General features: G+C 39.3%; 1 protein-coding gene across 1 annotated transcript in view; it reads left to right on the top strand.

The window, feature by feature from the left end:
* The window catches only part of LOC150088278 (protein adenylyltransferase SelO, mitochondrial-like), a 471,795-nt gene that overhangs the window by 401,126 nt on the left and 51,880 nt on the right, over positions 1-18,789 (top strand). Inside the window, exon 13 of the mRNA XM_090370666.1 lies at positions 2,536-2,673. Within this exon, the coding sequence (XP_090226792.1) occupies positions 2,536-2,639 (104 nt within the window). The 3' untranslated portion in view covers positions 2,640-2,673. The remainder of the gene's footprint in view (positions 1-2,535; positions 2,674-18,789) is intronic.

Below are 18,789 nucleotides of genomic sequence, written 5' to 3'. Positions count from 1 at the left end.
TCTGTTCTGGGTGCTTAAAGCCCTCCATGCCATGGGCGCGAGCTCAACAACCCAGTTCTGGCAGCTTCCGTCCCTTGACTTGATTATGTACTTGGGCATCACTAGGTCTTCCTTATTCCTGTCTGGAAATATGGCCTGTAGATTTCTTTGGAATAGCTCCTCTGATAGTTGATCTGGGGTAAGGTCTTTGGCCAGGTCATATATTACAATTGAAGGGCCTTGGTTTTTGGACGCAGCAGCGGTTAGTCCTAGTTCAGGTATTTTCGGATTTTCTATTATTCTTTGTGCTTCCTCTCTTGTTTCCGTTTCTATCAGTAGTCCGACGTTCCTTGTTTTCCTTACGGTCTTTATTCTTGTTGTCTTAAATTCTTCATTTAGGTTAAGTCATTATTTGGGATTTGAGTTGTTCACTGGACTGGTTGTCGTGGGGTTTTGTTGGTCGTAAGACCACTAAGTATGGTTGTTTAGGTAGGATCTTTCTTTCGAGTTCGGGTGCTTTGCCGGCCACTATTGAATCACTTGCTGGTGTCCTCAGCGCTTGTGCATACGACGGAGCATGCTGTAGCATTTGTTTGTCTCCATCCATGTTTCATGCTTCCAATATTGCCTCTGCCTTCTGTAGTTGGCCGAATGTGTTCATTAAGATGGCTTCGAGTTTATTCCATTGGTGTACGATTTCTGCTCGTAGTACGGATGTTATTCTGCTGCAGTTTTCCTTCATCAGATTTTCTAAGGCCGTTCGCAGCAGTAGTGTTTGCTCTGGAACGGTTCCCTTTGGTAGTGTTGGATTGAGTTTAGCATTTTCTGAAGGCTTGGGTTGGTCATCTGTTCCTCCTGGGTGTTCATGCTGATCCTTTATTTGGCTGGTACCCCGGGTTTTCCGGTCAGATTTTGGTACTGTTCCATTTTTGTTTTTTCTTTTGGCAATTGGTCTATGATCCTCGGCCTCTTCCTGTCTCTCTTCAGTTTGGCTGAGGGTACCAATCTCAATGACTTCCGTGTCGCTTTTGGTATGAAAAGTCTAGTAACTTCCAAGATTAATTCTTTGAATGCTTCCAATTTTGAATTTGCTGTTGGTAACATCATCAGTTGGTCCCACCGTATAGAATTTAAATAGTCTCAGACCACCGTAGTCATCTATACGAAAGCAAAAACTCTTTCCTTTTCCCCTAATGATAGTTACCTCTTTGAATAAATTCCACTTGAGCGCACTGTGATCACTGCCACTGTGTGGTTCCTTTATCTGCAAATTTTTAATGCATGAAGAATCACTACTGATAATCAGAACAAGAGTATTACTCCCTCTAATTGCCTGCCGAACATGCTGCTGTAGAAAACAATCATCCAATAAATCCACAAAAGCCTTGCTTGTGTGTGAGTGACCAACCCACAAATTCCAGCCATATCTGGGAAATTAAAATCCCCCATTATAAGAAACTCTGATTTACTGGTCCACGCTATTTCTCTGTACAGCTGTTTATTATACTCATCAGAGTTATTAGGCCTATAACACACTCCTACTCTCAATTTTGTTTTCCCATTGCTTATGTCACACCAAACTGACTCGACACTGCACTGTGCAGCCATGCTAATTGGCTGTATTTCCTTGGATTTTGTGTTTCTTAATTAATAACATAAACCCTGCTCCCTTCCTATCCTGTCTATCATTCCTGTACACATTGTACTCCCCAAATTCCAGTTTTGCATTCCTTATATCTGTATGACACCGCGTCTCTGATATCCCAACAATATCAACGCCTTTGATGTTTTGTCCAACACTTCAAATTCATCAAATTTAATTATCAAACTCCTAGCATTGGTGTACACGCAAGTATACATGTGCCTGTTCCTATTCTTACCTACCCTAACACAGCCCATGTATTTACATGTTCCGCAATGGTTCCCAGCAGTCTCTGGAATCCCCTACACCTTGTTTTCCAGGCTGCTGCTCATTCCAGTAGAACTTTTGATAACGTTTCAGCCATAATTTTCATGTTTGCCAAAACTGTTGTATAAAGGTTGCATGATATTTTGAGAGCACCTGTCAAATATTACTTAGCTTTGCCTTAACTATTAATAGTTATCTTTTGTTTATATTTCTGTTTGTGATGCTAGTCATTAATGTAACATGCCATCGCGAGAAAGGGTTAGAAATGTGAAATTCTAGGTGATGCACTTCCTTTGAACACCAGTGTATCTGTATAGTGACATTACATAGTAACGACACTCTTCAAAAACATCTTTAATTAAGGATGACAAGGTAAGCATTCATTTACATATTGTCAACTGTAATAATAATTGTATGAAGATTTGAAATTATTGATAAATAGCACAAAGGATGCTCGTCAACTGGAGCTGTGGAAGTTTGCATCATAAACTATATGATAAAATTCAGCTTTTCACTGCTCAATAATTTCAGGATAAAAACTGCAATCTTAAAATTTCCAAACCCCTTTTGGTATTTAAATATTTCAGTTATCCTTATAGTAGAATGTAACTTAATGAATATTCAGAATAACATTTATTGTCCTACAGATGGAGCAGTTGCATCATGCTCTTTTCAAAGGAGACATACAAAGAAAGTTTCAGAATATGAGCAGTTACCTCCCAAATGGGCTCAAGATTTGCGAATTACTTGATCTTCATAAATTCTTTGTGGCACAACTACTGCTGGTTAGTATTTATAACTCTTCTCAAAATTAAAATATAAATTTCCATTTTATTTATAAGTGGAATAACTTTAATAAGATAGATTTCATCTGTTATTTAAATTTTCTTCCAAAAACTTCCTGCTTACTTTAATTAAAATTGCCACTGATGTGATGGTTAAAAAGCAGTCCGAAATGCAGCACCTAAACATTTAAAGGTATGATGCAAAACCATGTTCTGAGCATGCAGATTTTGAAAACAAAGTTAAAATTGCATGTTAATTTCTAGCCTTTCTTCCATTCTTTGAGTGACTGAAATCTAAGAATTGCTTATTTAATTAAATTATTAATTAACAAAACTATTTAATTTTTACATTCCAGTTTCACAATTTGCATCTGAATTTTTGTTCCATGCAGAGAAAAACAGTATGTTAATGTTTAAGTAAATTATTTGATGAGTTAAGGATAAAAAAAATAAACATTTCAAATGTCAGTACAGATCTTGATTACTACCTTATTTTCAATAAATACAGTGATTAATGCTCTTTGTATATACTGTACTTGACGTTAAATTTAAAAAAAAAAAAAATATATATATATATATATTAACATAATGAAGTAGTTAAGAAATATAGTAAAAAATATAATACGAAAATTAAGAAAATAAATAAATATAAAACTATCATTAGAGACAGCAAAATGCACATTCCTCCACATGATGCCCAATATATAACTGATATTAAATCAAAAGTAATGCCATTGTTTTTTTTCACCCTTGTCTTGCTGTACTACTGGCATTATTTTTAACCTTATTCTAATTTATATGATTATATTTCAAGCATCATGTAGAGAAATATGCTTTTTGCTGCCCCTGATGTAGCTGTACCCTCCTTTTCATTTTTATTATGAAATATTCCATTTTTCAATTAGTTCAACATTATTTAAATATATATATATATATATATATATATATATATAACTGATATTAAATCAAAACTAATGCCAGTATGATGGCAAAACTGTTGAGCGGAAAAAAAATAATAAATTAAACAATAATTAATCAACAGGGAGGGAGAAGAAAAGGTAACAGGACTAAAAACTGCAGCAGAAAATCTCCAAATAATTTAGAAAATCCAATTAAAAATAAATCAGTTTTAAAATTTAGAGCCAATTACATAAGAATTTAACAGTGCCCCACCCTCATAAGGTGCCAGTTCCAAATTACGTGAAATATCACAAATAGAGACTAAACTAACTACAATAAAATAAAAACCAAAATAGCAAAATAGATTGACCATTATGCCCCATATCAACAGAGGATCACAAGACCAATAATGGTCAGGGAATCACTGCATTTCAATTGCTAGACAAATCGCTGCAAAGGTGAACCGACTGAAGGATCAGTCCGCCATCCGATCCCCTGATCGAACTGCCAATGCAGAGGATTTGAATAGCGGTGGTTCTTATGTAGTGAAAAATAAAAATATAGAACAGACAGACTAGCACTCCAGAGCAGAGCCACACCACTGACACAATGTATGCTTAACCAGCTTATATAAGCTGGTTAAGCATACATTTAGGCTCTAAATTTTAAAATTGATTTATTCTTTTTAATTGGATTTTCTAAATTATTTGGAGATTTTCTGCTACAATTTTTAATCTTGTTACCTTTTCTTCTCCCTTCCTGTTGATTAATTATTGTTTAATTTATTATTTTTGCTCAACAGTTTTGCCATGCTACAGCGAAAATCAAAAATAGAACAGACATAAGCATTCCAGTGCAAAGCCACACTACTGACAAAAGTAAACTTAACCCGTTTATATAAACGAATAATAAACTATAGATGGCAGTAGAGGCGCAGCGTTAGCAATTTGCCCAATACTATCATGTGACATAATTATACATATATTTAAATAATGTTGAACTAATTGAAAAATGGAATATTTCATAATAAAAATAAAAATAAAAAGGAGGGTTTCTCTGCATCAGGACCACCGCTGTTCAATTCCTTGCATTGGTGGTTCGATCTGTGGATCGGTGTGGCGGACTGATCTGACGATTGATTCTCCATTGCGGCGATTTGTTTAGCGTTCGAAATGCAGCGATTCCCTGACCATTATTGGCCTTGTGGTCCTCTGTCAAGATGGGGCATAATGGTCAGTCTATTTTTGGCTTTGTTTTATTGTAGTGGTTTAAATCTCTGTTTGGCGATATTTCACATAAATTTGGACCTGGTGCCCATCAGAGGGGGCACCGTTAAATTTCTATTTAATTGGCTTTTAAATTTCAAAGAATTATTATTCGTACATTTAGATTTTCTAAATTATTTTAGAATTTCTGCTGCAATATTTTTACTCTTGTTACCCCTCTCTTCCCTCCCTGCTTTATTTGAATTTAGGTTTGATTTTGTTTTTTCGCCCTTGTCTTGCCATACTACTGGCATTATTTTTATTTTTAACCTTATTCTAATTTATATGATTATATATATATATATATATATATATATATATATATATATATATATATATATCCTTTAAATGTTAGAGTATATACCATATTTACATATAAAATTATTTCTAATATAAAATTAGTATTAGAATTACAATGGCCGAAGGATGCAAGGAATGAACTTATGCTGCATTGCTTGAAAAAATATAACCAGTTAAGAAAAGGAACGGGATTACATTTAAACATGATCATTAAAATAGCTTAAAAGAAAACACTTCACTCTTTTAATATATTTTTTTTGTCTGGGAACTATGTTACTCCCACTGACAGTGACTTAAATTTTTACTCGCTTTAGAAATTGACATCATTATGCAAGAGAGAACCTAAAATTTCTAATATCATTTGTAATCAAATAATGTCATTGAGAAGGAAAATCTGTTATTCATTGAAAGCTCACTCTTATGTCTAAACTGTGATCATCCGAGCAGTGCACAGAAGTCACCTATCAAGTCTAGTAATAGGAGTTTAGTAATAGATATGTCTGAATGCAAATGATGACCCCACCTTACATAATCTTATTATTCTTCCTAAGGATAATAAGATTATCCTTCCTGAGGGTGGCCTTGCTCCATGAGCAGTTACAATCCTTCTGGACACCTAGACCCATTTCACCCTTTACTGCTTAAAACCAGTTCAGAGGCAGTATAAAATCACCCTACAGAGGAGTTTTTATTAACAGGGTGCTCCATCTGTTTGGGAAGAGATTTGCAAACATATCAGATCTCAGCAACATATTCTTATTCCCAGAGTTCCTGATCCTAATACAGAAAAATTTAAAAAGAAATACCCACTTGATTTCACCTCGAAGGATTTTTACCTATACAGTGGCCCATTCACTATTGAAGAGTTGAAGAGCTCTAGTTGTTATGAAGGTAAGTGTAGTTGGATTAGATTACACCCAGCACCCATCTTTTTCAATATGGTAAAAGCATATGACACAGCATGTGGATTTGGTATTTTAAAAGACCTTTATATCCTCAGTTTAAGTGCTATTTGTATTAAACTTTTTTAGTCCATTCTTTCCAAGTTTTTTTTTAGGATCCACCCTCTCTTGATGCTTTTACCAACAGGCCTCAAGGATCAGTATTACATGTTACCCTTTTTTCCATTAAAGTGAATTCCATTACCAAATTCCTTCTGTAAACAATGACTTCTGTTTTGATGCCCCTCAATGTGCACACCTTGTACATGGTCAGGGAATCTCACACTCATGTTGCTGGACTTCCAGATTAGCATCACTAGGATCCAACACCCACAGCATAGGTAACATGGCATGTTTTCCGTGCACTGGTCCATGGAAACTCAGAAAGGGAATCCTGGTGATTGAGACGGCACAGCTTCACACCATTTTGTCCCCTTCTTTGACAAGACAGACGGTCCTGAGATGGCTCACCCAGGATCAGTCAGCTAGTGGGTTTGCCTACAAGGGTCGTTAGTGTCAACATCATGCCCACAACCTTTGCAGTCTTTTTTCAGCCTGGTCTGTGCTTGCTGACAAGAGAGACTGCGTCTACAGGGATGGGATACACTTAAATAGAAAGGGTGCAAGAATATTTGCTGATGCTACCGAGGCAGTGTTAGGTGGGTCGGAAAGCTGCTAGCTTGGGGGGGAATACACAGATTAAAAGGTTAACAGTGGCCGCAGGCAGATGCAAAAGTGATTCTTGCGCTGCTTCTATTATAATGAGCAGCAGCCTGGAAAGCAAGGCAATGGAGATTTTCAGGACTGCAGGGAGTCATAGTGGAACAAGTAAATGCATTGGCTGTGTTAGGGTAACTAAGAGTAGAAACAAGTGCATGTACACCAATGCTAGGAATATAGTTAATAAATGTGATGAGCTTGAAGTGCTAGTCAAGACATCAAAGGCAGATATTGTTGGGATATCAGAGACTTGGTGTCACACAGACATAGGCAGTGGAGAATTGGAATTTGGGGAGTACAATGTGTACAGAAAGGATAGACAGGAGAAAGAAGGGAGGAAGGGTTATGCTGTTAGTTAAGAAACACATAAAATCTAAGGAAGTGCATCCAATTGATGTTGGTGGACAATGCAATGTTGAGTCTGTTTGGTGTGACATAAGCATTGGGAAAGGAAAAATGAGAGTAGGTTTGTGTTATAGGCCTAATGAATCTGATGAGTATAATGAACAATTGTGCAGAGAAATAGAGTGGGCCGTAAATACGAATGTCTTATAATGGGGAATTTTATCTTTCCAGATATTGACTGGAACTTATGGTTGGTCACTCATACACTAGCAAGACTTTTGTGGATTCATTGGATGACTGCTTTCTACAGCAACATGTTCAAGAGGCAACCAGAGGGAGTAATACTCTTGATCTGATTATCAGCTGAGATTATTCATGCATTAGGAATTTGCAGATAAAGGAACCATTGGGTGACAGTGACCACAATGTACTGATGTAAGAATTACTTAAAGATGTAACTATCATCAAGGGTAAAGGGAAGGGCTTTTGCTTTTGTAAAGGTGACTACAGGGGCCTCAGACAGTTTTTAAATTCTGTACAGTGGGATTAACTAATGATGTTACCAATGTTGAATTCTAAATAGGAAGCCTTCAGGGACTTAATTTTGAAGGCTATTAGGCTTTTTTCATTCCATCTAAGAAGTACTGTTCAATGTTTAGGCCCAAATGGATGTCAGATGAATTAATAGGCTCGAGGCAGAGAAGAAAAATGTACAGGATGCATATAAATTATCAGGTGACATAGAAGCCTATGGCAGATATAAGCTAATCTGTAATCAAGGCACAAAGGAAGTTAGGCAGTTGAAGGCAGGTTACAAGAAATCTTTGGCAAAGGATGCAGAGAAAAAGAGCAAAGAGTTCTTTACTTATGTGACCTCTAGAAGGAAAATGATGATTCAGATTGGACCATTTAACATAGATGTGTTGACTATTGATGATCATGCTCAGATAAACTGAATGAGTATTTTGCATCTACATTTACATATGAGGTGTTATTCATTGAAGGGAATGCCAGACATTTATCAAACTCTAACAGGGAGATAAGTGATTTTGTAATAACTGAGAGCAAAATGGAAGAGAAATTGTTGAAGTTAAACATAAGGAAGGTACCTGGGGTGGACGGGATCTATCCAGTTATATTAAAGCAGGCAGCAAAGGAAGTAAGCAGACTCATAACCATAATTATGAGAGCTTTCTTGGACTCAGGAGGTCCCCGTGAACTGGAAACGTGCAAATGTATCATCAATTCACAAAGGAGCTTCAAAAGGCGACACAAGTAACTATAGACCTGTTAGTTTAACTTCGTTCCGGGGAAAATAATGGTGTCGCTGGTTAAGGAAACATTGCAGAATCATCTAGACAAGACTGCAGTAATAGTTCAGACCCAGATGGGTTTGTTAAGGGAAGTCTTGTCTGACCAATTTGAATGGATACTATGATGTGGTCACAAAGGAACTGAATGCTAAAAATAATTTTGATATCATATACTTGGATTTCAGGAAGTCTTTTGATACTGTTGCACATGGAAGACTGCTGAACAAATTGGAGAGGTATAGCATTAAGGGTAAGTTGCTACAATGGATAAAGAGATGGTTGAGTGGGAGATGACAGAGAGTGGTAATCAATGGACACTGCTCTTTGTGGACAAATGTTGTTAGTGGAGTTTCCAAGGGTTTGGTGTTTTTGTTTTGCACATTTATCAATGATACTGATGAAGGTATATCAAGTTTAATGTCCTGATTTGCAGATGATACAAACGTTGGCAGGGTTGTCAATGGCAGTAAAGACAGTATGCTACTCCAACTGGATCTAGATAAGTTTGGCAAATGGGCTGAGAAGTGGCAACTGAAGTTTAACATTGACAAATGAAAGTACTGTTTATGGGTAGCAATAACCGAAGAGAAATGTACCAACTGTATGGTACTACACTCAGGAAAGTGAAAAAGACTTGAAGGAAATTGTGCTACAAATATGAAGTTCGCTGAGCAGTGCAGATGGGCTGCCAGGGCAGGTCATGGAGTCTTGTCAATGATACATAGGAATTTTGCTAGCAGTAACAGATGGGTGATTATCCCATTATACAAGGCAATGTTCAGGCCACACCTAGAGTACTGTGTACAAGTCTGGAGGCCTCATTTTAGGAAGAATGTAGAGTTTTTAGAATGAGTACAAAGAAGGACAACAAGATTGGTGAAGGGAACAAAGGGGTGCTTTTACCAAGAAAGGCTTAAATTCTGCAAATTGCAGCACCTGGAAAGTAGGCTCCTGTGAAGTGATCTGAATGAGGTGTATAAGGCCTTGAATGGGTTGAGCAAGCTGACTGCTGATGGGATTCTTCCTCTTTCTCAGATTAAGAACCCGAGAGTGCATAGTTTCAAATTGAGGAAAGACAATTGTAGAATAGATGTGCTGAAATTTGCCTTTAGCCAGTGGGTAGTTGATTGGTGCAACAGACTTCCATCTTTTGTTTTGGAAGTTGATAGCCTAAATAAATTTATGGCTATGCTGGACAGGCATTTGGAATGAATGGAGGGGTGAAATGAGAGGTTTATTTATTTTTTTTTTTTTAGATGATGCTGCACAAGCTTGCTTTCTTGCATCATATGTCTATGCTAATGCTAGTCCGAGAGACAGAATTCAGGCTAGTGGTAGTGCAGGTATGGTGTCTGTGTGGCCCTAGTGTCACACTCCCAAGCATATTTATTGCTTGTCAGGTAGTGAGAGTCTTATTTTAACTGCACTGTAGGTGGGGAGCCTGAGTACTAAACCAAAAATAAAACCATTACGAATCCCTAACATTGACCATTAGTACAAAGAGGCCCAGAACAGAACGATATCAGCTCCATCACAACCACCTAGATACCTGATAATCTGTTCTACTGGAGAGAATCCTATAAGGAAATTTTCACCCTTCTTTATTCAGAAGGGATACCATTTTAACCTCCATTCGCCGAATCCGCTACCGAGGCCGTAGCCTATCCGCGGTTATGTCAGAGAATGGGATTTTTCCTAACTTTTAGAATTCAATTTTGTTAATAAATAAATAATAACCGAACAATAAACAATTCCTATCTGGCCCCTTAGCCTCATGCAAGGAGAATCAACTTTGATTTTCTATCCATTGATCCTAATTGGATGAGTTGACATCCCTGCCACTTGGAGGCGTGCCACTACTACCCAGCAATCTAAATCTTCTTTTAAAGACTTCCGAAACGTACTTATTAAAATAAGTAAATAACCTTTTATCAGTGAACATAACATGGAGTCTCTCTTTCTCCAGATAGCCAATTGATAGTTCCAATTCCATTCTCAAGTCAACATAATAATTGCAGTCAAGCATAACATGCTCAGATGTTTCAAGTTCTCCACATTTACACAACCCATTTTCTTTAAGTCCAAGCTGAAAGAGTCTCAATGCCAATCCATGTCCAGTTAACAAAAACGTAGAACAAAGACCAAACTGTTGCCACAACTTTCTTTTAACATCAATTATATTAATTCTCGGCAAAAACATAAAGGTCTGTCGTCCTTTTTCAGATGTTTCCCATTCCAGTATTTGCCATCTAATTTTAGCTTCTTCTAAAACTCTGTTCTTTTCATTTTTAACATCTGCTCTTGTATAAATTTTTCCTGGTTCTGGACAAGTTCTTATGCTTACTATTGTCTTCCTGATGTTTCGCTTAGTAAGATATCCAACTCCAACTATTAATACTACATACTGGACTGGCAACCTACCTGATATTACCTGCAAGGCTTCTGTGGATACCGTCCGACATGCCCGAGTAATCCCGAGTAATGCAAATCTTTGTGCTTGTACTAGGTGTTTTTGAATAACCTTATTCCCAATCCTATGAACCCAAGCCCCGGCAGCATAACACATTATAGGTGAAAATAAACAATCATATAACAGATTGAGGCCTCTACCTTTTATACCCCAATCTCTTCTAATCACCCTCCGGAGCTTGGCATATAAGGTTTTAATTTTAACTTTTAAATACTTAACGTGTTCTGTAAAGAACAAACGTTCTTCAATCATTAAGCCTAAATATTTTGTTACTTGTGCATATCGAACGGCACTCCCCATCAGCTGTACAGTAGGACTCTATTCATGCTTAGTCTTCCCTTGAGCAACATCTGAACCGTCTTTTCCTTTGAGACCTGCAATTTATGTTTCCTTGTCCATATTTCTAATGTTCTCAAAGCTTCTTCTGCTTTGCTTTCTATGGAAGATCTGGAATTTCCCTGAACCATCATTACCAGATCGTCAGCATAAGCTATCTTTGTGACACCAGGCATTTCTTCATTTAAATATTCATCAAAGACCATGTTCCACGCAAAGGGGCCAATCACTGAGCCTTGTGGACATCCTTTAATAACTTTCCTAGTTATCTCTGTATATCTTGTTTTAACTACTACTTCCCTATTGGAAAAGTATCTTCTAAATACATTATATAATTTTGTTGTACATACTTCTTTAATTCTAGACATGATGCCTCCCCAGCATAAGTGGTCAAAAGCACCCTTAAAATCAATAAATACACCCAAACAATATCGTTCCTCACTGTCCTCCACCGCTTGAAGCAATCTATATACCGCATCTTCAGTTGATGAGTCTTTCTTAAAACCATATTGGTTTTGTGATGACATATTTCTTGAATCATACCTCATCATAAGACGGTTCATACATAGTCTTTCATATATCTTGCCCAAAACAGAGAGGAGGGCAATTGGACGATATGTACCAGTTTCATTAAGCATACGATCTGTTCCTTTGATAAGTAATTTTATCTGTGCTCTCTTCCACTCATCCGGAAAGGCACCCTCTTCTAAACATCGATTATACAGATTTAAATATAATTCTGGAGCCATTTGAAAAGTCTTTCCATAACTAAAACTTCTATTTTATCTAGGCCCGGCGATTTACCATCCTTCGCCTGGCCCATGGCTGTTGTCAACTCTTCTAACGTAAACTGTTCTTCTGGTATCACAACAATATTTTGACCATCTATTTCTAATTCATTGACTTCTTCATTTTCATCTGGAAAGAGATCGTCCAATATCCTGTTCACTGATTCTTCCCAAGTTAAAGTTTGACTATTTTCATTGCCAATAGTGATTCAGAAGGGATAGGAAGATTTGGCAGCTCCACTAAATCTGTAAAATGCTGCATTTTGGATATCCTCATAGAAATGAAGTCTGATAAACATTCAAACAGCTGTAAAGCGAATGTTTGTATCTATGTAGGGATGGGAATCTAGTCCCGTCTAGAATTCTCATCCTTAATTTCAACATGTCAATATCTCATAATAAGATTAAAGCTGGTTATCTGAATTGCACTGTACATCCATATGTTCCAAACCTGTTAAGCTACTTCAAATGCTAGAAATATGGACATTCACAAATGGCCTGCCGTGCCCTTGCATATGCTCCATGGATGCAAAAACCATGAGATTGCATTGTGTAAAGCTGCAAAACCCACCTACATTAACTGCCAATTTGAGCAGCCTTCATGCAAGCATGCCAGAGTTGGAAGGAAGAAATAGAAATACAACTGAAGGCAGAGCTGAGCATTTCATACCAGGAAATCAGAAAAATGATTGAACTAGTAAATAGCAAGTGGTATTTACTGGTTAAACAGTAAATCTACTAAATTTAGTAGATTTAAACCAGTAAATCTATTAAATACTAGATTTACTAAATAGCAGTAAATCAATATATGCTAAAATGAATGCAAAAAAAATGTTCTATTGGGACTGAAATGGAAATGACTGTACCACTAAAAGAATCATTTCCTCCCCATCGACTGCTACTCAGTTCAGAAAACCAGCACAATAAACTCAGTCAACTGCCACTTTAATATCAATACTCCTTGTGCTCTAGCATTTCAAAATTTGAGCCCCTCGACGTGGGCACCTGTACGTGGTGAGGGGACCTCCGAGTGATGCTGCTGGACTTCCAGACTAGCATCACTGGGATCCAACGCCCACAGCCCAGGTTCCAGGCTTACATCAATGGAATCCAGCATGTTTGCCGTGCGCTGCAACCCGTGGAAATTCGGAAAGGGGGTCCTGGTGTTGAGGGGCCCAGCTTCAATACACCACTTTGGCCCCTGCTTCGACAAGACGGGAGATCCTGGAAGGCCCGGCTAGGATCAATCGGCTAGTAGTCTCGCCTGCGAGGGTCAACCGTGTCAATGCCATGCCCCTACCCTTATGGTACGAGGGACAGGATTCAGGCTGGCGGCAGTGCGGATATGGTGTCTGGGTAGCCCTGGCGTTCCACTCCCGAGCGCATTTATTGCATGCCAGGTAGTGGGCATCCCTTTGGGCTCCATGGTGGGTGGGGAGCCCGGGCACTGAACCACTTAAAAAACTACATGAATCCTGATAAATTAATTTCTTCTGGGGCCCAACCCGGTCCCTAACTGAAAATTCTACCGTAGACCAAGAGAACGTCACTTCTGCAAAAAGACAGAAAAGGGAGGTTATATCAGGTCCTACACCTCGGTTCCTGATAATTCACCCAACTAGTGAGAAGCCTATAGGAAAAATGTCACCCTTCTTTATCCAGAAGGGTTAGCAGGCTCTCCTAAGTCTGTCAAACGGCTTCATTCGGGTGACATACTTGTAGAAACCAGAAGTGATATACACTCAGAACAGCTCCTCTGTGCTACATTTATCGGGGAAATGCCTGTCACTATAACCCCCCACAAGACACTGAACTCATCCTGTGGTGTCATCGTGGAATGGGATCTGATGGATGTAACTGAAGAGGAAATCTGTTCAGAGTTAAAAACCACAGGGAGTGACAGCTGTTAAACGTATATCCATGCGTAGGGATGGAAAATTAGTTCCCACTAGAAATATCATCTTAACATTCAATTCACCAACTTTTCCTCATGAAATCAAAGCTGGCTATATTAACTGCCCAGTGCGTCCGTATATCCCAAATCCGTTACGGTGCTTCAAGTGCCAGAAATACAGACACTCTCAGATGGCTTGTCGTGGAACCCTTGTATGCGCTCGGTGTGGCGCAAAGGACCACGTAACAACAACATGCTCAGCTGCAAAACCAACCTGCATTAACTGCCAAGAAGAACACCCGGCCTACTCAAGGGCATGCCAGAGGTGGAAACAAGAAAAAGAAATTCAGCGACTTAAGGCAGAGCTGAACATATCTTATCAAGAGGCAAGGAAGACGGTGAAACCTTTAAATATAAATAAACCAACCTACGCTCAGAAGGTAGCAGGGAGATGTTCCATTGGAACTCAGACCAAAATGACCATACCACCAAAGGAGTCATTCACTCCTATTGCTCGCTACCTGTTAAGTTTAATAAAACCCGCACAAAAGGACCAATCAGCTGCCACTCCAATATCTGTACCTCCTAGTGCCCCACCAGTTAGAAAATCAGTTTCTGGAGAAAAGAATAAAAAATCTGACGTACATCCTAGTTCTCAGGAAAAAATGGATGTTGAGGAGGAGGTACAAGGAGTTTTATCCTTTAGATTTATCCTTCCCCAGGAAGGATAAATCTAAGACTGACAAAAATAAGCCCTCAGCACCTCGGAAGCTGCCTGAAGAAACCACCAAGCCAAAATAATGGCTAAATTCCTACAATGGAATTGTCGTGGATTCCGGCAAAATGCAGAAGACATCAAGGCACTCCTGCAAAAGCACAAACCATCTTGCTTTTTCATACAGGAGATTTACCTAAGGGCAAATGATGAACCCAGGATGCATAACGTTACTATCATTCGCAAGGATAGAACTGGGGATGGCCCCGCTCATGGAGGAGTCGCAATCCTTGTGGGCAACCATACCCCTTTTCAGCATCTGCGACTTACTACCAGCATAGAGGCAGTAGCAACTCGAATAACAGTGGGGTTTTTACTAACCGTTTGCTCTTTATATTTGCCACCTGGTACTGACATCTGCCAGAAAGACCTTAATGATCTCATAATGCAGTTGCCTCCCCCTTTCTTACTTTTTGGGGACTTTAATGGACATAACACCCTGTGGGGTAGGGCTAGCATTAATAGAAGGGGACGAGTCATAGAGCGTATGCTCATTGACAATGACCTCTGCCTTCTTAATGTGGGAACAAACACCTTTTTCCACATGCCTACCTGTACGTTTTCTGCCATTGATCTTTCTATCAACTCGCCTTCTCTTCTCTCTTCACTTACCTGGGAGGTAGAAGGGAACCTGTATGGAAGTGATCACTTCCCCGTGATAACCACCTTAATTACTGGGAGACCTTGTCTTCCTGTCAGGTTACCGCGGTGGAAGTTTGATCAAGCTGACTGGAGTGCCTTTCAACACCTGGCAAAATTTGACAACTCTACAGTCAGTCAGGAGCCTATCAATGATGCAGTTACGTACATAACAGAAAATATTGTCCATGCAGCTGCAACTACGATTCCAAAAACATCTACACGGTTTCCTCCCTTTCCAAAACCATGGTGGAATCCAGAATGCACAGCAGCTAAAAAGGCTCAAAACAAAGCTTGGGGGATATTTCGACGATATCCTACCACAGTCAACTTATTAGCCTTTAAACGTGCACGAGCCAAAGCACGCTACATCCGTCAGAGTCAAAAGGAATCGTGGATCTGTTTCACATCATCCATTACCCAGACGACCAGCACTAAGCTGGTCTGGGAAAAAATCCGGAAAATGAAGGGAAAATACACAGCACACCCCTCATCGGTCCTTGAATATAATGGATGTACTATTGCAGACTCTACTGCAATAGCCAATGCTCTTGGGGAAACATTTTCTAACATCTCTGCAACATCATCTTACTCCCCAGAGTTTCTAGTCTTAAAGCACAACACTGAAAAACAGGCCCTTAAATTCACATCAAAGGGTTCCCACCCATACAATGGGCCATTTAATATCAATGAGCTGAAAACAGCACTCGCTCGTACAAAGGCTACCGCTGTTGGACCAGACAACATCCATTATGAAATGATCAAACATCTTTCACCAGAATCCATGGACCGTGTGCTCTTCCTGTGCAACAGAATCTTCCTTGAAGAGCATTTTCCGGATACCTGGCGCAAGGCAACTATTCTTGCTTTTGCTAAGCCAGGAAAAGATCCTAAATGTCCAAAAAACTATCGTCCCATTGCTCTGACCAGCTGTCTGTGCAAAATATTGGAGAGAATGGTCAGTGCTCGTCTCTTATGGTAATTAGAATCGAACGACCTTCTCTCCCGCTTTCAGTGCGGCTTCCGAAGAAACAGGTCCACACTGGACCATTTAATTAGAATGGAAACATCTATCTGAGATGCTTTCCTAAAAAGAGAACATTTGGTGTCCATCTTCTTTGACATGGAAAAAGCGTACGACACAACTTGGAGATTTTAAAAGACCTTTACAACCTCAGTCTGAGAGGCCACCTTCCCATTTTTATTAAAAAATTTTTATCCTGTCGTTATTTCCAAGTTCATGTAGGATCCTCCCTTTCACGGCCCTTTTGTCAAGAGAAGGGGGTACCACAAGGATCTGTCTTAAGTGTCACGCTTTTTGCCACTAAAATAAATTCTATTTCTGAACAACTTCCTCCAACTATAAACAGTGCACTCTATGTCGTTGACTTCAGCATATTCTCTCAATCATGCAATATGAGGGTTATTGAGAAACAACTGCAACAAGCTATTGACTGTCTTAACTCCTGGGCCACGGCCAATGGTTTCAGGTTCTCACCGGAGAAGACCGTTTGCATACATTTTTGTCGCAAACGTAACCTCCACCCTGAGCCTGAATTACGACTTGGACAAAGCACCATTCCAGTTGTATCAGAGGCGAAATTCCTGGGACTCGTTTTTGACAAAAAGCTGACATTTGTCCAACACATTCGTCGGCTACGCACAAAGTGTACAAGAGGGCTTTACATTCTCCGCTCTCTCTCTTCTACACTCTTGGGGTGCAGACCGATGCACTCTCCTTCGTCTATACCGTGCACTTGTCCTCTCAAAATTAAATTATGGGTCTCAGGTATATGCATCTTCCAGAAATAGTGCTGTTCGTTGGCTTGACCCCATCCATCATCAAGCCATTTGTATTGCTACTGGTGCATTCAGAACCATCCTTATCGCTTCGATGAATGCAGTTGTCTCTACAATATGCCTTCAAGCTGAAGTCCCTGCCAGACCATCCCACGTGGACATCCGTTTTCGAGCCACGATGGGAAAATCTCTATAACACACAACGGACCGCCAATTGCCCATTCGGCATTCGTGTTCAAGAGCTACTCAATGAGCTTAACATCTCTGTAGACAAGGTTGCTCGATCACCAAAGGAGCCCCTTCCACCCTGGCATGCACAAACACCAGCATGTGACTTCTCGCTCAAGATTGCGGCGAAGTCTTATACTCCAGCTTCTGTCTACCTTCAGCTCTATTCACAACACTGTGCAGAACATTCTGACTTCTTACCAGTTTACACAGACTCAAAGTCAGAATCGTATGTGGGATCTGCTGCTGTTTTTCCAGATAACACCATATCAGAGCAGATACCCCTTGACTGCAGCATTTACACTGCAGAGCTGCATGCTATAGAGTTAGCTCTAGATCACATAAGAAAACATCGTTACCAACGGTGTATTATATATGCCGATTCAGTGAGTGCACTACAGGCTTTATCAGCGGTGTCACGCACTAGTCATCCAACCCTGTCCCGAATTCAGCAGATAATATACAGCCTCTATGCAAATCGATTTGATATCCGCTTCTGCTGGATTCCCAGTCACATCGGGATTAGAGGAAATGATTTGGCTGACATTGCAGCCAAATCGGCACCCCTGACAGATAATCTTGACCTGTTAGTCCCCTATACAGACTACATGCAAGTGATCCGTAGTAACCTACAATCTTGGTGGCAAGATTCGTGGCATCGACTGATTACTACAAACAAACTATGTCAAATTAAGCCTGTGATCCATCCTTGGCAGTCCAGCTTACGCAGGGATCGCAAAGAGGAAGTTGTTCTTACCCAGCTCCGCATAGGACACTGTCATTTGACACACTCCTTTTTGCTGAGGGCTGATGACCCTCCTATGTGCGAGCAATGCGACACCGTTTTATCCGTCCAACACATTTTATGTGATTGTACCAGTTTTATAAATTCTCGTTTTACTGCTTTTACCCATCTGACTGAGCCATATACACTCAGTCAGATTTTAAATGACAACGACAATGTGTCAGCAGTTTTTAAATTTTTAAAATCGATCAATATGTATACACTCATATGAAATATACAATTTGCTTTTATCATTGCACTGATTTTATGTATTGATATGTCTGTATATATATATATATATATATGCAACTTTAGACGAAGTAACCTTTTTAAAAGTAACCAGTCTAATCTTTTTTGAATTTTAATCTTTCCATGGCGCCCTATAACCTTGCTGTTTTTGCGCCACAAAAAATCAAATCAAACCAAATTCAAAATTTGAGTGGTAAAATAACAGTACAGAAAACTCAACTGCCAATGGCAGTACAAGAAAAAATGAAACAGTCTTGGAACTCTTTGCTGAGGAAGAAATGGATTCAGGGCAGCATCCATACTACTTCAAAAAAGATAAATTCAAGACTGAGAAAAGTATGCCCTCAGCACTTCAGAAGCCAACTAATG

The sequence above is a fragment of the Mastigoproctus giganteus genome, chromosome 3 (genome assembly GCF_048544385.1).
Source record: "Mastigoproctus giganteus isolate SK-2022 chromosome 3, ASM4854438v1, whole genome shotgun sequence".
NCBI classification, from domain to species: Eukaryota; Metazoa; Arthropoda; class Arachnida; order Uropygi; family Thelyphonidae; genus Mastigoproctus; species Mastigoproctus giganteus.
The sequence above is the reverse complement of the archived record's forward strand: the minus strand, read 5'-3'. Positions and strand labels throughout refer to the sequence as shown.